This window comes from Gracilinanus agilis, chromosome 4 (genome assembly GCF_016433145.1).
Source record: "Gracilinanus agilis isolate LMUSP501 chromosome 4, AgileGrace, whole genome shotgun sequence".
Classification (NCBI taxonomy): Eukaryota; Metazoa; Chordata; class Mammalia; order Didelphimorphia; family Didelphidae; genus Gracilinanus; species Gracilinanus agilis.
The window spans coordinates 187,476,702-187,495,651 of record NC_058133.1 but is presented as its reverse complement, the minus strand read 5'-3'; the positions used below and the strand labels follow the sequence as shown (position 1 = coordinate 187,495,651).

The following is an 18,950-nucleotide window of genomic DNA, read 5'->3' as shown; positions in this document are numbered from 1 at the left end:
CACAGTATATCAGTCTCTGTGTACAATGTTCTTCTGGCTCTGCTCCTTTCGCTCTGCATCAGTTCCCGGAGGTCTCTCCAGTTCGCCTGGAACTTCTCCAGTTTATTATTCCTTTTAGCACAATAGTATTCCATCACCCGCATATACCACAGTTTGTTCAGCCATTCCCCAATTGAAGGACATACCCTCCTTTTCCAATTTGTTGCCACCACAAAAAGCGCAGCTATGAATATTTTCGTACAAGTCTGTTTATCTATGATCTCTTTGGGGTACAAACCCAGCAATGGTATGGCTGGATCAAAGGGCAAGCAATCCTTTGACTTTTATATTTCCTTTGTTCTTAAGAACTACCAGGAATGTACACCCACCCCAAAGGGAACTTGATTAATTGATAAGAGAAGATAATGTTCTTCCTGACAAATATTCAACCACTTGTCACTTATGGGGGTAGGGAGGTTTTTATGGACCACCCCTAATTTGCTATTTACCAATTAGAGATATCTTGGGGTGTTCAAGGGTGGAGTTGAATAATGAAGTCCCAAAATTCTATTTAGGGACCTACATCAGGGAAGTTGGAAGTCTTTGACTAGATTAATTTGGCTTGACCAGCAATTAACACATTAATTTAATACCCAGAAATGCTGCCACTCAAAATTTCTATTGTCACATACTAATCACTGAGGATGTTCTGGTTTGGGATGGGAAGACTTTGGCAAAAGGACACCTGAGGTGACGTTTCCTCTCTCCTCCGTTAGGCCCTCATGTCCTTGTTTGTGTTGGCCTCGAAGGACGGATGGGTGGACATCATGTATGATGGGCTAGATGCTGTTGGTGTTGACCAGCAGGTAGGTGGAGCCAGGCCTTGCTTCTCAAGTCTGTCCAGGGGGGTCCGGTTCACTTTGAATTTCCAGGCTGAATAAAACTAGACAGTGGAACTGGAAAAACTCAAGACAATAGAGCCTCTGGAACCCAGGCAATGGAACTAATGGAAAGGAGTCACTAGTACTATTTTTTTAATTAAGTAATTAATCTTAAGGGTACAAGGCACTGGAGCTATGAGTCAGAGATCTGAGGGCAAAAGTGGAGGGGCAGGAGAAGGGGAAGATCTCCAGTAGGGAATTTTTACTTCCTACCCTGTCTACTTCTTACATTTAGTAAGAAGGTTGAGAGGGCAGCTAGGTAGCTCAGGGGATTGAGAGTCAGGAGGTCCTGGGTTCAAATCTGGCCTCAGACACTTCCCAGCTGTGTGACCCTGGGCAAGTCACTTGACCCCCATTGCCTACCTAAGGTAAGGGTTTAAAGAAGAAGAAGGTTGGCTTTTTCCTCCCCCTTTTAAAACCCTCACCTTCTGCCTTAGAATAAACACTGTGTATCCGTTCCAAGGCAGAAGAGCGGTAAGGGCTGGGCAATGGAGGGTTAAGTGATTTTGCCCAGGATCACACAGCTAGGGAGTGTCTAAGACAGATTTGAACCCAGGACCTCCCATCTCTGGGCCTGATTCTCTATCCACCGAGCCACCTAGAAGGTAGACTTCTAAGAGGCTCTTTGAGCCCTGAGATCTATGCTGGGTACCCATGTCTCCTGCCTTGCTCCCCAGCCCATCATGAACCACAACCCCTGGATGTTGCTCTACTTCATCTCCTTCCTGCTCATCGTGGCCTTCTTTGTGCTCAACATGTTTGTGGGTGTGGTGGTAGAGAACTTCCACAAGTGTCGGCAACACCAGGAAGAGGAGGAGGCCCGGCGCCGGGAAGAGAAGCGGCTACGGCGGATGGAGAAAAAGAGAAGGAGTAAGGAGAAGCAGATGGCTGGTCGGTAGTCTTTCCACATCTCTCTGACTCCTGCTTGACTCTGGCCTTGGCCTAGTAACCTCAGGTGGTGGGGGGCAGAGGGGAGGGGGCTCGCCTCCTTCCCACCTTCTCTCCCGGTCACCGGAGCATGTCTGCCTCTAGTGCCCTGCATGATGGCGACTAGCTCAGCCCCGCCAGCGGGGAGACGATCCCCAAAGGGCTGCATGGTTTTCAGCATCCAGTCCCTGCCCCATCCCTACCAGTAGAGCATTTTAAACCATACCAGGTGAGACCTTCACTGTCTCTCCCACCTCACCCCGTTGTCGGGGTGGGGTAAGAGCCATGACTTTTGGGGTTCCCGACACCTGCTGAGGGGACCCCTAGCTTAGCCCCGGGCGGGAATAAGATGAAAGGGGTGAACACAGTAAATGGGTGACTTTGCCCCTGTCTGTCCAAGACAGCTTAAAGCTACAGAATGTCTCTTGTTAAGTCTCCAAATTGATGGCATGAGACAAAGCCCTAGACTCTCCCTCCTCCCCCTCCCCATCGAAACTATCTGACTTCACCATCTCTTTTTTATCTTTTCAAGTTTTGGCCCTGGCACAGAGAAGACTTGGGTCAGAGGTCAGAGCGACTTTCCATATAGCCCATGGCCCAACGATCTCGGATTATTGTCTCTTGTTTCCTCTCCTGCCTCTCAGCCTTCTTGGTCCCATTACCTCGAAACCCTCTCCTCATGCCCCCCTCCTCAAAATACACTGGAGTCTTCTTTTAACACCCCGCTCTCTCCAAACCTCCCTCCATTCTGGCTGAACATTCATCATCTCTGAGCACTAAGTCCTTTCCCCAACCCTTAAATGAGGGGACCACGTTCAAATGATGTCGGAGGTCCCTTCCATCTCTGACAGGTCTCTGTCGCTGCTTCCTGGCATCTCTAATCCTCATCTTTCCATTTCTGCCTGCATGTCTCTTTCTGTCCCTGCTTGGATGTGCCTTCTTTCTTGTTCTTTTATCTCAGTGTATCTGCCTTTCTATGAGATGTTTCTTTCAATATGTGTAAATGGGTCCTGTTCACATCTATGCTTCTTTCTGTTTTTTTTTTCCTCTCTTTTAATGTGTACCTCTCTGCCATGTCTCTGTGTATCTTTCTTTCTCTGTACATGTCTCTCTGCAATACTTAACCATCTCTCTCTCTCTCTCTCTCTCTCTCTTTCTCTCCTCTCTCTCTCTGTGTCTCTCTCTCTCTCTCTCTTTCTCATTCTCTCTCTCTTTCTCTCTCTCTCTTGTTCTCTCTCTCCCTCTTTCTCTTTCTCTCTAATCTTAGTATCTAGATGTCTCTTACGTCTCTTTCTCTGAATGTCCTTGTCTCGGTACGTGTTTCTTTGTCACTGTTGATGTCTCTTTTCTGACTGTCTCTATCTTTCTGTTGGTTTTTTTCCAGTCTGCTTTTGCCTGTCTCTTGTTGTGTTTTCTCTCTCTGTGCAGACAGACTTTTCTGAACCTGTTCAACTGTCTAATCTGTATATACGTCTTTCTCTGTCCCCTAAATGAACAAGGGGTTTGGACTTCTCAGAGTTTCCCCCGTGTCTTGTTGGAATGTGAATTTTGTAAATCAAGTTAGGGGTCGTTTTTTAGTCCCCTCTCTCCTCACCCTTTCAGAGGAGCCAGGAGTAAGGAGCAATAATGCTGGGGACCAAAATAAAATGAGTTGGGATGATGGCAGTGAAGACAGGTGCTATTTATTGAGCGAGTTATAGGAATGACATGAAAGCCTCCAGCCTCTGGCCAGTGCTGGCACTGTTGCAAAGATGGGAAATGAGGTTCTCTAAATAGCATCTGGGCACCACCTCTCCCTTCACCTCCCACCTTATTCCTTAGCTGGATGGACATGTTCAGTCTGGGTTCTTGGTGGAGATGTCGGAGGCTGACCTGACATTCTGTGCCCCCAGTGGCGATGTTCTGTCTCAAACCTCCCCTCCACCCTCTTCCTTGTTTCCCTCTGCAGATGAATTTCAGATTTAATTTATTTTTCAGGATACATGTTTGGCCCCTACACCAGCCCTGCAGAGTTGGGGATCTGTGATCGTCATCTATCTGTAGTCATAATAGCTAATCTCACATTACTGAGATATAGGAGCCTTGTTCCGACTCTCCCCTCCTGAAGGTCTCACAGAGCCACTGTTTGCTCGTGAATGCCCCTGATAGCCTGACAGAGCTGCTGTCCCTGTCACACTGCTTCTGATAGCCTGGAACTCATTGCTTCTCCTTAGGAGTCTCTGATGACCCAGAAAATATGGCTGTTGTTACAGCACTGATTCCTCCCATTAGGGGAGCTCCTGCTCAATTGTGGTTTAAGATTATGAGTTCAAAAGCGAAGCTTCAAGTTAGTAGTTGGGGTGGGAGGGTGGGGCAGGTCAGAGGTAAGGTTAAGAATTAAATTCACAGTGAAGAACAAAGGTAGGAGTCAGAGTCAGGGGAGTTAGGAGGTGGAGTTGGAAATAAAAGATTGAGATTGGGAACTGGGATTAGGAATGAAGACTGAAGTTAGGATCTAGGGAAAGGGAGTGAAATTTAAAGTTAGAAACTGAGTTGGGGGTCAGAGGGGAAGGTTGAGATGAAAATTTGGGCCAAGCCAATATTAAAAAAAAGAGGATTTAGAGTCAGACCAGCATAGAGATTAGGAGCTGAGGTCAAGAGTAAATTTTGAGATTAGGAACTGAGGTCAGGGATGAGGGTTGAGGTTCAGAAATGGGGTCAGGAGTAAAGAATGAAGACAAGAATGGGGGTCAGAAATGTCAAGATTTGGAATTGGAGTGATCAGTATTTCCAGGGCGAGAACTGTCATTCTGTGCCCAGCCCAATGCCACCAGGTCCATTCAGTGACCAATGTCGTTTCGTTCTTTTAGATCTAATGCTGGATGATGTAATAACCCCCGGCAGCTCCGCCAGCCCAGCACCAGGTACTGCGGCTAGTCGGTTCCAAGGGGCTTGGCCTGGGGGGTATCATTGACCTCAGGCCCTGCCTGCTTCCCAGTTCCTGTCTCATTTGTACGTGGATGTGTCATTTGCTTCCTTTCCATGATACATCAATCTCATACTCGTGGGGTGAGGGTTGGGGGTTGAAGGGTTCCTGTGTACCCAAGAAGGCAGATTTGAGATCCTAGGTCTTATCCTACAGAGTCTATGCCCCGTTGGGCAGGGCCTGAGGACCTAGGGGAGGCCATGTTCCCAACCTTTGCCTTCCACCTCTAAACTCTCAACCTTCCCTGCAAAGACCAGGAGATGATGGTCCAAGAGCCAGCCACAAGCTGGACCATCTCCCCGAATCTCTTGCTATCCTGTCCTCTCTCTTTCCCAACTCCTCCACTACCACCCTTGGCTTTTCAGCACAGTGGCAATTATTACAGCTGCAAATCTCTCTAGTCTCCTTTTGTCTGAAGAAGAGACTTTGATCTGAGGGAGCGTTATGAGAGGAGAGAGGATTTGTTTTTAAAATGTAACGATGAATAATTTAACAGACACATTAATAGTCAAGAAAACGCAATCTCTACGTCAGGGCTACAAACAGCAAGAATTAGATCAAGATCTGAGTTAGCCAAGATCTTCTCCCCACAAAAGCCAAAGATTTGGGAGAAGATTTAGCCCACTTGTTGGAGTCTCTGTCTTTGGGCACTCCTGGCCAGACAATGTCCTCTCTCTACCATTGGAGATACGGCTTTCCTTGCTCTCCTCATCCCCAATAAACCAGACAGTCTCTCGTGAATTTTCAAGCAGCTGTGTGCCAGCCCCTAACCCTGGCCATGTTCTCCTCTGTCACTGCACGCTTCCCTCCCTGCACGGACTCACAAAGGACCCACTTCATGGGTATGTGGCTGTTGGGTCAGTGCCCCATGCCAGGGGTAGGCTCTATGATGGCACCAGTGGTAGAACCACAGGGAGTTAAGTCAAGGGTTTGTCTTTTAAGGCTCACTGATCAACCCAAAGTGGGAAATCCTAAATGTCCATTTTGCAAAGAATGCCTCAGTAACACCTCCTTACCTGCCTTCACCTCACTGTGTTCAATGTTGTATATCCATGGGGTGCTGATGGGCCAGTGGAAGTCTTTCAGCTCTGTTTTGTGTTTAGACCCCCTGGGTCCATATGTGATAATGTTAAGATCCCAGCTCCCTATCATACTGTATTTGAGGAGAAGAGTAGAAGGCATGGGTATGGGGAGGGGGGGGGAATTCTATCCATGCTTTTGAGTGGATTATAAAGCACATAAACTCTCTCTCTCTCTCTCTCTCTCTCTCTCTCTCTCTCTCATACACACACACACACACACACACACACACACACACACACACACACACCCCAGTTATATAAGAACTTATACTGTCATTTAGGTCCAAAACAGGGGCTGTTGCTATGCCACACATAATCCTAGACACCCACCGTTCCCCTGCCTGTTTACCTTGTTTCCTGTTCTGGACCTGTAGCTTTCTGTGATTCAAGTAGCTACATGATGTCTAACCAAGCGGAGAGTCCAGGCAAATGGACCCTCCCTACATCTCCTAGTCCAGAGTGATTAGTGGATGTCCCAGATTGACGTGGTTCTCTGACCTGGTTCTGACCCCTCTTCCTCTTCCGAATCCAGCTCTCCTCCTGCTAGGAAGGAGTCTTAGAGCCCAGATTGAGAGCGTCAGTTCAATAACTAGGGTAGAGGGTGGCCTGGGATGTGGAATGCCTTCACAGGTGCCAACAGATGGGCAGGGGAGGAAGAAAGAGTGGTGGCCAGGCCCTAGTCTTTGGCTAAGCAGGTTTGACGATGGACAGATCAGGATTGAGCTTGATTTGTAAGCCAACTTGGTTGTAGGCAGTGAACCCCACAGCCATCAAGTGCCCTCTTCCTTCCCACCACATCCCCCTCCCAAAGACCAGACGTGGTCAAAGGAGCTGAACGTGTGACCCATCCCGCGTGGAGGACTGTGTCACATGTCCACATGGCTCCTTGTTTCCCTACTGTCCACCTGGTCTGTGCCTGAAATCTACTCAACGATAACCCCGACTAACCCACCGTGCCTGTTGCTCTCACCCTTGGTCCTGCGTCCTCTTCTCAGCCACCCAGCCCTTGGGTGCGTTGGGCAAGGAGGGGCAGGAGTGCGGGGTGCCCCACTTCCCATCTTGTGACTTTGTCTGACATTTACTGAGCCTGCTATGACTCATGCAGCTGGAAGGGGGCATGGGTGCAAGGGAGAAAGGCATGGACCCCAGGATAATCCCAAACCACCAAGGACTTCAGTAAGAATTCCCAGTACCTCTCCCCCCTTTCTCCCGCCCCCCCCCAATTTCCCTGTGGCTATGACAGTAGCTTCCAAAGCAACTTAATTTGTGGCCCCCTGACAAGGTAATCTACATTTACACTAATCTGCATGCCAGGCATGTGGGGGATGTGCCACCCCAGCCCCTCTCTGTGTAGCCAAGAGAATGCTAAGCAGGGTTGGATCACCAGGGCTGCTGTTCCAAGGGCGGGCGCCCCTGAGGATTTGTGTCAAAAAGTGTCCCCTCCCAATAAAACCCCACAAGCTGCCAGTGGTCTAGAGAGGGAGTGTGCCAGAGCCGGGAAGCTAGGGAGACCTGGGTTCTATCCCCAGCTCTGTGATCTTGAATAAGTCACTTCAACTCCTGGCCTTCAGTACCCTCCTCTGTGAAACAGATTGGATCCTGTGATCGCTAAGGTTTCTTCCAGCTCGGATGTGCTAGGTTTTTATGACCCTGAAACACCGATGAAGAGTTTCTAGATGTTTCTCCATGCTATGGTGGGGGGTGAGGATGAGGACAGAGAGGGGGAGACAGGGGAGGCTGCCTTCTGAATGCTTAGGCTGGTCAGTGATCAACCCTGCTCTAAGCAGACGCCCCTCCTCCTGCTTACCCTTGCGCCCCTGGCCTTATTGAGGGGGGCAGCAGCGGCGGGAGTCTGGGAGGACTGGCCCGTCAGGGGCCCTAGGCTGAACCCCAGTGTGACTCTCACTCAGATGGATAGAAGAAGAGCAGAGGCAGAGGTGGAGACCCCTCAATCTGGCCTGCCAAATTGCCCAAGCATCGATCCTAGACAGAGCGCTGGGTTGGGGGTGAAGGGATGGGGAAGGTGCCCTCCTCCCTCCAGTTCCCTTCTGCATTGTCTCTGCTAATAATGGGGCTAATAAGGAGACAGTGTTTCGAGCTTAATTGTATTCAAACATTTTGGTTAATTCCCCATTCATATTTTAGCATAATGGCATCGGGTGCTCTCAGCTTTTATGGAGATTAATGGAGAGCTCCAGAGATCCCGCCCCTCCTAAGAGCTGCAGAGCTCAGCTCCCTTCCAGCTCTAGCCGGGGATGGAAGGAAGAGTCCTCACTTGGCTCCAGTCAACTCTCTGGTATCCATCACGGGAAGAGCCGGGGCTCACCATGCCCCCTCCGCCTCCCCTTCCCCTGAGCGGGCATATCTGTTCTTGGGGAGATACCGTGTTGAGTCAACCATCATTCATTTCAAAGATCAATCTTCAGCGTCTGAAAAGAAAGCCACAGTCAGAACAGATCCCCAAATTGAAAAGACAAATTCCGGGATGCTTTCGTGGGTGGGAGGGGGTGTGGGGAGGGGCGGGCAGAGATTATTCGCCCCATTGCCTTTCCACCTTAGTCTAGATAACTGAGAGTTGACCCTGCGAGAGCTGTTGCTGGGTGGTTGTTTTGGTTTGCTTTGGGTTATTATCCTCCTCTAGACCATTTCAAGGGCTGATTCAGTTTTTCAGCCTTCAACTGGGTCCCACCTCCTTACCTCATCCTGCCTCAGTTTATCCCTCTGTTAAATAGCCAACACAAGAATAGAGTCCTGAGTGTGAGCTGGTTTTGGGTCAAAGCTTGCTGTTGCACTCAGCCGGCCTCCCCCTGGGGTGCAGTCCATGCTGCTGAAGGGCTCATGTCCTCCTAGACCTCCCTGGGGTGGGGGAGAAGGACTGTCTGAGATCCAAGTCTGTTTGACGGAGCCCGATCAGTCCCCAGAAATGAGGAGAACCTCACCCTTTCTATCCTCCCAACAGTCTTGGCCTCCATCTAGGCCGGATCTCGCCCCCTAGATTTGTCCTTCCTGCCTCCAAGGGACACTGGTACTCCTGGGGCAGTGATTTCCATCGCTAGCCCGTCTGCTAATTACCCGAGTACGATTGTGCTTTTGCTGGATCTCAGACAGCCTCTTCCACTCCAATATGCATTATCACGCTGCCCTGAATTTATGGTCTCAGGCTGGGCATTTCCTCATTAGAGATTAGGTGAGCAAATTGGTTTGTCTCCTTGAGCATCCAGGATTCCAAGAGTTTGCGTTTGGGATGGGAGCGGAAGCCAGACCCCCTTCCTGCACCTCCACTCCAGGAGCACTCGGGGATGGCTCAATTCTAATCTCCAGTTTTCATTCCAAATCCTCAGCTCCGTTTAATCTTTTCGAACACACTCCCCCACCCCACTGAGCCTCCTCTAATTCCCTTTTTTCCCCAAGTCTAGCTAGAGTAAGAGGTGAAGGATGGTGGAGGAGGTTTTCTTTTTCTTTTGGGGGGACAAGTACTCTTTGGACCCCGAATGTAAGGGGAGAGAGCTGTCTCACCTGTTCTCTAATCTGGATGAGGAGCTGTGCATGTCCGGTGGCCCACCCTAGCTGGAGAGGTATCAGTAGAAATGCTTAGACTAGAGAGAGCAAATGCCTGTGATACCCTCTCCTGACTCCAACTCCCCCCCAAAACATTTCGCCCTTTTGGGGAGGGAGTAGGAACGATGGGGACGCTCCTAGAAGTAGAATGATCACCTCTGGTGTTGGGGCTGGTGGCTGATGGGGGAGCCTGTTTTGGGATAGGGCAGGGGAGATTGATGGGGCAGGGGTTGCCTGATGGTTTCTCTGCTCTCTGCCCCTGTCATTGGCTTCTCCCCCACCAGAAGCACAGTGCAAACCCTACTACTCGGACTACTCGAGGTTCCGTCTCCTCGTCCACCATATGTGTACCAGCCACTACTTGGATCTCTTCATCACGGGTGTCATTGGCCTCAACGTAGTTACCATGGCCATGGAACATTATCAGCAGCCTCAGGTAAGAATGCTCCCACTCACATGTACACCCCTACATATGGAAGAGGCCTCCTCCTTCTCCCCGTTGGAGGGCCTGTCTCTGGGTGTACAGTACTAGACTTAGTGTCAGGAAGGCCCAAGTTCAAATCCTGCCTCTAATACTTTTTTTAAAAAAAACCCTAATTTCCATCTTAGAATCAGTACTAATTATCGGTTCCAAGGCAGAAGAGCGGTAAGGGCTCAAAGACTGGAGTGAAGTGACTTGCCCAGGATCACACAATGAAGAATTTGAGTTTGAAGCCACAGATTTGAACCCAAGAGCTCTGGTCTCTAGACCTGTGCCTCTACCCACCAAGTCACTTAGCTGTCCCTTCAGATACTTATTAGTTGTGTGACTTCAGGCAATTCACTCGCCCTCTTTATTCTCAGTTTCTCTGCTTATAAAATGGGGTGATCATAAGAGCACCTACTCCACAGGGTTATTGTGAGGACTAATTAAAATAATATATCTAAAGTGCTACATAAATGCTATTATTGTTAGGTTTAGAGTTGTATTAAAATCCCACCTCTAATGCTTACAAACTGTGTGTCCTTAGAAAAGTATCTCCTTATCTCTGGGCTTCAGTTGCCCTATTCATAAAGATTTGACAATCTCTGAGGTCCCTTCCAATTTTATGTTTTATAATCCACAATCACCCTACATGCCATGATGGGATAAGTGGCAGGGGTGTTCATCTAAGGACACAATGGTCCCCCTTCCCTCCCTTTGCCCTCTAAACCAACACTCTACCCCAGAGTCTGGGGCAGTCCAATGAGGAGGGTGTTAGTCCCTTCAACATTGGTGATGACCACCCCTCCAACTGTTCCTCCCAGATCCTGGATGAGGCCCTGAAGATCTGCAATTACATCTTCACGGTTATCTTTGTCTTGGAGTCTGTGTTCAAGCTTGTGGCCTTCGGTTTCCGACGATTCTTCCAGGACAGGTAATTGGCATTGGAACCATGAGGTGCCTACATTCCCCTTCAGACAAATCTCCAGAGAATTTATGTCCACCCCAATCACTCTCCTCTAGACAACTTGAGTAGATCTGGAGGATACTGGAGACTCCCATTGCCTTCCTCTCGCTATGGCAGGGAGATGGCCTCTGGGTTTGCCACAAGATTCAGGACTCAAAGGCCAAACAGAGGGTGGGAAGGAGGGGTGGAGAGAAGGAGGTGACAGGAAAGTTCCTTAGTGGGATGAAAATGACATTCAACTGGCACTCAAGAGAGCTGAGTTCTAGTTCCTCTTGGTGTGAGGGATTGAGGTCCCACCATAATCTGGCTCACCCAGGCAGCTAGGTGATACAGTAGATAGAATTCTGAGCCTAAAGGTTAAGAGACTTGAATTCAAATCTTGTCTCAGACATGTACTAGTTATATGATGCCAGGCATGTCACTTAATCTCTATTTGGCTCAGTTTCCTCATCTGTAAAATGAGAATGATAAAAGCACCTACCCCCCAAGGTCATTGTGGGCATAAGTGGGATAATAATTATGAAGTGCTCTGCAAATCTTAAAGTGCTAAATATAAATACTAGGTATTATTAAGAGACAACCTGGTATTATAGAAAGAGAAATCAAAACACCTGGATTTCAAATCCTACCTTTGACATTTCCTATTTATGTGACCCTCAGCAAGTCACTCCTGGAGCTTGGCTTCATCATCTATAAAATGGTGGAGGGGTGGCCTAGATGCCCTCTAATATCCCTAGCACTCTTAAAAACACCAAACTCTTATCTTCCATCTTAGAATCAATACTGTGTATTGGTTCCAAGGTAGAAGGGCAGTAAGGGCTAGGCAGTGGGAGTTATATAACTTGCCCAGGGTCACACAGCCAGGAAGCATCTGGGGCCAGACTTGAACCTAGGACCTCCAGTCTTTAGACCTGGCTCTCTATCCACTGAGCCATCTAACTGTCTCCCTCCTGGCTTTTGATCTATGATGGTAAGAATTCACAAGAACTGCCACTGAACAGAAGGGAGAAGAAATGTCCAACAAGGCTGGATTTCTCGGTGGTTATCTTCCTGCACCATGGCATGGTGGAAAGAGAGTCTAGTTAATAGGAGGTTTGCAGTAAACAAACTGTTATTGAGTAATGGAGATTACAAGATCAGAATGCCAGTCCTGGGTCTGCCACTGGCCTTGTGACCTTAGGTCAGTTCATCTCTTTCCTCCTCTGCAAAATGAGGGGAGGGATTCTATATCTTTAAAGCCTCTTCCAGCTCTGACTTCAGGGTTCCAGAAAATGTCCTTACACTGCCCACTCCTCCATCCCAACAAAGCCAGCTCTTCCACCTTCTGGGTTCCCTTGGCCCCTACCCCAGAATCCCTCCATCCCCCCAGGGAGACACGTTTCGGGTTTCCAGGTGGAACCAGCTAGATCTGGCCATCGTCCTACTCTCCATCATGGGGATCACTCTGGAGGAAATCGAGGTCAACGCGTCACTGCCCATCAATCCCACCATCATCCGCATTATGAGGGTGCTCCGGATCGCCCGTGGTCAGTGTCTGCCAGACAGGCTCGTCCCAGCCACACCAGGGTCTCTAACATTGCTGTTCCATCCTGTCTTTGGAGACTAATAGAACCGGGAGCAGGAAGGCTTGAACCCTAGAGATGGATGGGGAAATAAGATCCCTTTGGGGCTGGAGTCCACCCTACCCAACAAATAGATCTATTTTTTTTCAATATGAAACTGGTTGGAAGGGAGGGGGTTTGGCCTGCTTTCGGACCCCTGGCCAACTCCCAATCTATACTGTGCCATTCTCAAGTGCATCCAGTTTGATCTTTCCCATCCCAAGTCAGCTGAGTGAGAAGGTAGATGTGCTCCTCAGGCCTCTCTCTTCTCTGAGGTGGGGGAAAAGTTGTTCTTGGCCCCTTTGCAGGCTAACACTTCTCTCAGAACCCCATCCACCCTGCTCCCCAGCAGCAGTCAGGACCAGGGTTTTTGGGGCCCTGAGATTGGGAAGAGGGAACGGGAAGGGGTGTAGGATACCCCCTGATCTCTCTCACCCCATCCCTTTGTTTTCTCAGTGCTGAAGCTGCTGAAGATGGCAGTAGGCATGCGGGCTCTGCTGGACACAGTGATGCAGGCCCTGCCCCAGGTACCATGGGGTCCAGGGATGGGGGAGGGATGACAGTAGGTTGGGTTTTCCTGGCCCCTGGTGACTCTTCTTTTTTTTTGAAGAGTTCAATTCTTCTTCCTCCACGAGGCAGAGAAAGGGACAGAAGAGGTCAGTTTGGGACTGAATCAGGAAATGTGTATGCATCTTTGCCTTTTCTTTTCCTCTTTTCCAGGTGGGGAATCTGGGACTCCTCTTCATGTTATTGTTCTTCATCTTTGCAGCTCTGGGTGTGGAGCTCTTTGGAGACCTGGGTGAGTCGGGGTTGGGATGTGGGGTGGACAAAGAAGTGGAGGCTAAAGGATCCTAGGGTCTTGGGACTTACCTTTCTCTCTTCTCCCCTCCCTTAGAATGTGACGAAACCCACCCCTGTGAGGGCCTGGGCCGCCATGCCACCTTCAGGAATTTTGGTATGGCCTTCTTGACCCTTTTCCGTGTCTCTACTGGTGACAACTGGAATGGCATCATGAAGGTGGGACTCTTCCCCTCCCCCCGCCCCAGCCACTTACCCTACCTAGCATGTTCCTGGATCTTCCTGGAGTTGGTCTATTCTCAGAAATTTGGATTTAATATCCTTAACTAAAGATCATTAGGAAGTTGAAATAATGGTCAGTAAAATCTTATCGCATTCTTTCTATCTCTTTCCTTCAAAGCACCCCATAACTCACTTCTGATGAGTCCTTTGTTTAAAGGAGCAAATTACACCTCCAAGAGTTTTTTCATCCTTAGACTATCCCCCAAATTCTTTTTCACCAGAATGTATAATAATTTCTTCCCTATTCAAGATACCTAATAACTCCTATCTCTCCCCAGAACACTATAATTTTTCCATCTTTCGGTGACATCCTATATAGCTAATTCCCTTTCTCACCAAGATACCCTATAACTCGCCCCATATCCCTGGGACACTATAAATTTTCCTTCTCTCCAGATCACCTTATAACTTCAACCAAGCTGAAAAAAGCTTTTTTTCTAACACTCTATATAGTGCCCCCCTCACCAAAATACCCTATAACTCCCCTCTGTCCCTTAGAAACCCATAACTTCATCCATCCCCAAAACATGCGCCCCTTTTCCCCAAGACAGCCTATAACTAACTAACTCTCCTCCCTATAATACCCTATAATGTTTCTGCCTTCTCAAGAAACCTTATTCTCCTTTGTCCCTAAGATTCCTATAACTTTTTTCCATTCCTAAGATATTCTACAATTTACCTCCGTTGCCAAGACACCCTGTATAACTTCTGCCTCTCCCCTAGATGCCCTTAACTCCTTTTTCTTCTTGGGACACTCTATAACTCACCTTGGCCCAGTACACCCAGTACAGTTTCCAGATTACCCCATAACTTCCTCCATCACTAAGATACATCATATCTCCTCCCTTTCCCTTGAACATCCTATAATTCTTCTTTCTGTGCTTTTTTTTTGATACTCTCTATCTTCCTCTATAATTCAACTCCTACTCTTAGGACGACACCCTATAAAGTTTCTTTCTTCTCAGGACATCCTTTAACTCCTTTCTTTCTTCTCCAAGACTTCCTCTAACTCAAAGAGTTCTTACCCTTTTCTGTGTCATGGATCCTTTAGGCAATCTGGTGAAGTCTATGGGCCCCTTCTCAGAATGATGTTTTGAAATAATACATCAGATTATAAAGAAATTAATTCTATTGAAATAGTTATAAAAATATCTTAAAATTCAATTCATTTTACTTTCATTTCTAAAACTCTTTCCCTCTCTCCTCCCTTTCTCCCACTCACTGAGAAGTCAATTAAAACAAATATCAAAGGATTTTTTAAAAACTTCAAGAACTTCTTGAAATCTGTCCACGGACCCTGCTCTTGCCTAACTCATCCATCTCCTCACTCAGGACACCCTTCGAGACTGTGACCAGGAGTCTACCTGCTACAACACCGTCATCTCTCCCATCTACTTCGTGTCCTTTGTACTAACTGCCCAGTTTGTGCTGGTGAATGTGGTCATCGCCGTCCTGATGAAGCACTTGGAGGAGAGCAACAAGGAGGCAAAGGAAGAGGCGGAACTGGAGGCAGAGCTGGAAATGGAGATGAAGACCCTGGCCCCATCTCAGCCTTCCATCCAGGGAGATCCCTTCTCCTGGCCCCGGGGAGATGGAGGGCCCGACAGCCAGCCTGGCAGCCCAAAGCTCAGGGCCTCTCAGGCCTTGCACGTCAAAGTGGCTTCCCAGCTCTCCTTGGCCCACCCCACGGTGAGACCCAGTAGGGAATGAGGGGGCTGGGAAGAGAAGGAGGAGGGAAGACTGTCCCTGGGGCTGGGAGGGCACTTTATGCATCTGGCAGAAGAGGGGAAGAATAGGAAGCCATCAGACCCAGGCTGAAAGCCAGCCACAGGATCCCATTTGAAGCCTAATTCACTGCTGCTTTCCTGCCCCCTAGAACCAGGTCCTCACCCACCTCTCAACCAATCAGCACCACCCCACAAGATATACTGAGTCTACCACCAGTTAAGCATCCACTGCCTCCCTAGAGGAGAAGAGCAGAGCTGTAGAGAGCATTCTCCCTATGGAATGGGGGCAAGAAAGGAGAATGGCAAGGCTGCTGCCAGCAGCAAAGCCTCAAGTCTCTTCGGGTCTCCTTCAAGGGGAACTGTGTGACAGTAAAAACATTGCCCCCAGCACTGGGTGGTCCCCAGGTACCCGTGGGATCCTCTCAGCAGGCAGCCTGACTGGCCCTGACCTAGAATAGCAACGGTGCTGCTCTTGGCACCTTTGTCTTTACTACGAAGGGGGCTGGGAGGGAATATGTGAGGGGTGACGGCCTCCGTACGCCTCCCCAAGAATGGTGCTTTCTGGCAGAAGCAGAGCATTAGCCTCCCTGCCAGGGATAAGAGAACTGCCCCCTCCAAGCCAATGTGTTCGATTCCCAGCACTGATCTGGCCTCTTCTTCCTTGATGCAGTACCGAGCGTTCTGAAAAGCATTCTTTGTTTTCTTCCCATCTCTTTCTCTGTGCCCTCTCATCTCCTTCCCCTCATCTTCTCTCTATGCCTTCTCTTCTCTTTCCCTCTTTTCTCTGTTCCATCTTTCTCATCCCTTGCTTTCTTTAAACTGTCTGATTTCCCCTTCTTATCTTCCTCCATTCTTTCCTTATCTACTTATTATCTCCTCATTCCTCTCTCCTCTGTATCCCTCTCCTTCTGACATCCTTTCCCCTATGAATCTTCTCACCTGCATCCCCTTCTTTCCTTACTTACTACCCCTCTTCCTTATTTTTTCTTCTCATTTCTCTTCTCTCTTCTCATCTCTTGTTTCCTGCTTATCTTTTCTCACTCTTCCCTTTCTCCAAATTTCGTTCTCTTCTATTTGTCCTCCCTTTCCGCTCTAACCCTTTCCCCCCCACCCCTTCTTTCTCCCTAACTTCTCCTGGACACCACTCAGGACAAACAGCTGTTTGACACCATCTCCCTGCTGATCCAGGGGTCTCTGGAGGGGGAATTGAAATTGATGGATGAGCTGTCCAGCTCTTTGGGCCGGCCCTACACCTGCCCTCCCGCCCCTGGCCAGGGCGACTCCGAACCTCAGGTTACTGTCCCTGTGTTGTGTGCCCTTCCTATTAGAGGGGGGATTCCTGTGTCTACCACCAGTTAAGATGGCCATTGAGGATCAAAACCTAGGCTTACAGTGTAGGATAGGGAAATAATCAATATTCTGGCAGGTATCTCCTTGAGCTAGGATGGTCCATTCTACCAATACAGTAGGAGGCTGGAAATACATCAGAGGGAGAGTTGGTGAGATATTGGGGCTAGGAAGCAGAGGTGGGCAGTAGAGGGCAGGTAAAGGCTCAGGAAAGATGCTATAACAGGGATTTTTAATTGTGGGTCTCTAGACCCTAAAGGGAGGATCCATGGATAGATTTCAGGGTGTCCATGAACCAAAGTAGAGAAAATTGGATTATAAAAAATTACCCTGTGGAGGAAGACAGCTAGGTGACCCAGTGGGTTGAGAGCCAAGACTAGAAATAGGAGGCCCTGGGTTCAAATCTAGCTTCAGATGATTCCTAGCTGTCACCTAACCCCCACTGCCCAGCCCTTATCACTCTTCTGCCTCGGAACTAATACCTAGTATCACTTCTAAGACAGAAGATAAGGATTTAAAAAAGAAACAAAGAAATGTGTGACCCTGGGCCAGTCACTTAACTCCCATTCCCTACCCTTATCACTCTTCTGCCTCGGAACCAAAACATAGTATTGATTCTAAGACAAAAGGTGAGGGTTTTAAGTGGGGGAGGATATCCTCAAACTGACATTTGGCATTTCCTTTATTATTTAAAAACATTATTGTGATAGGGGATCCATGGGCTTCACAGACTGCCAAAGGTCTCCATGACCTATAAAAAATGGTTATGAATCCCTGTGGTAGAAGAGAGAAGACATGGGCGGGCCTTCAGGGTCCTAAAAAGCACTGAAGAGGAAAGAAAGAGAGACTGGGTGAGAGAGAGGCAGGAAGAGGGCCTGGGGGACTGGAGGAAATGTTGGGAGTGGGGGAGGGTCTGGTCAAACACTTGTGGGATGAGGTGGGTAGGGAGAAGGGGCAAAGAGATTTTGTTAGCAGTGCTGCCTGACATGCCTGAGAGTGTGGGAAGGATTTCCACAGGAGGGACCGGATGGCTGGCCTTGGATCCAGGATTAGGACAGTATATGTCCACCCAGACCGAGAGGCTGATTCCTCTCCCTGGGCCCTGGCTCCTGCCGTCATTCAGGATAGCGGCTTCTCATTGTGTTCTTGTTTGGGCACGACAGATGCTTCATTTATCTGATTATTTTAAGCCTGAATTTATCCTAAAAAGAGATTTGGGAGTTGGTAGAGGAATGGGGGCAGGGAGGAATTAGGCCATGACACTGATCTCTAAGAACATGTGAGATGTGAAACATGAAATGGATGTTTTCCTCTTTCCTTCCCTGTTCATCACAACTCTATCATGCCCCCCCCAAGACATCCACTATAAATAATTCTTCATTCTCTTGCTCTCCTTCTATTCCTTAGTCTTCCTGTTCTGCTACCTTCTAGCCTCCTTCTACTATGCCTTCTTTTCCCTAATCTTTCACCTCCCCTCCCTCTCTCATCTTTTTAGTCCCCTCCATCTCTCTTCCCATATTCGAAGGAATCAGTTTCTTAAATCAGGACAGGAAACATGGCAGATTGGGGCTTATGGGAGTGCTCTGGGAATTCAGGGACCAAAGGAATTAGCTAAATCATCCCTCTATCTTCTGTCCTTCTTCCAGCTTCCATGGGTTTCCCAGCCCAGGCCTTCCTCTAATTAAAGCTATCAGAACGTAGAACCCCAGATCCTGTAGGATGGAGAAGGATAAAAAGTCAGGGCTCACATGCCTACCTTTCTCCTGGTGTTACATGTTCAGAATGGGAATAAGGCTGTCAAGGATTTACTCCAAAAGAGGGAACTAGCATGTGGAAACATCAGGAATGGCCATTAGTGTGATATTTCATTGACTGGGAATATGAAGCCTTAAAGATATTTGAAATAGGGGAGTAGTGGGGTGGGGAGGATTCTAGGTAGGAGAGAATGGGGAAGAAAGAGTCAGAGAAAGCTGTTGAACTGAGGCTGTTGTTGGGAGACAGTAAAGGGCCAAGTGCCACACATTTAGGATCCTGGAGTTTAGAGCTGGAAGGATAGGCATCATCTAATCCAAACCTCTCATTTTATGGAAAAGGAAATTTGGGGCAGTTAGGTGGCACAGTGGATAGAGAGTTGGGAGGACCTGAGTTCAAATCTGGCTTCAGACACTTCCTGGCTGTGTGACCCTGAGCAAGTCACTTAAGAAAGGAAAGAAAGGAAGGAAGAGAAAGAAAGAAAGAAAGAAAGAAAGAAAGAAAGAAAGAAAGAAAGAAAGAAAGAAAGAAAGAAAGAAAGAAAGAAAGAAAGAAAGAAAG

The 18,950-nt window shown here is 48.3% G+C and overlaps 1 protein-coding gene across 28 annotated transcripts in view; it reads left to right on the top strand.

The window, feature by feature from the left end:
- Positions 1 to 18,950, top strand: part of CACNA1G (calcium voltage-gated channel subunit alpha1 G) — a 93,611-nt gene that overhangs the window by 67,728 nt on the left and 6,933 nt on the right. For 4 of the 28 annotated variants that reach the window (XM_044674027.1, XM_044674016.1, XM_044674026.1 and 1 more), the window contains 10 exons: positions 756 to 845; positions 1,598 to 1,811; positions 9,737 to 9,888; positions 10,740 to 10,849; positions 12,275 to 12,408; positions 12,940 to 13,010; positions 13,204 to 13,282; positions 13,379 to 13,500; positions 14,896 to 15,262; positions 18,758 to 18,782. In XM_044674027.1, coding sequence (XP_044529962.1) covers positions 756 to 845; positions 1,598 to 1,811; positions 9,737 to 9,888; positions 10,740 to 10,849; positions 12,275 to 12,408; positions 12,940 to 13,010; positions 13,204 to 13,282; positions 13,379 to 13,500; positions 14,896 to 15,262; positions 18,758 to 18,782 — 1,364 coding nt within the window. Of the gene's footprint in view, positions 1 to 755; positions 846 to 1,597; positions 1,812 to 4,696; positions 4,751 to 9,736; positions 9,889 to 10,739; positions 10,850 to 12,274; positions 12,409 to 12,939; positions 13,011 to 13,203; positions 13,283 to 13,378; positions 13,501 to 14,895; positions 15,263 to 16,439; positions 16,598 to 18,757; positions 18,783 to 18,950 lie in introns of all 28 variants that reach the window. The other 24 variants (XM_044674013.1, XM_044674025.1, XM_044674008.1 and 21 more) reach the window with 18 other exon arrangements.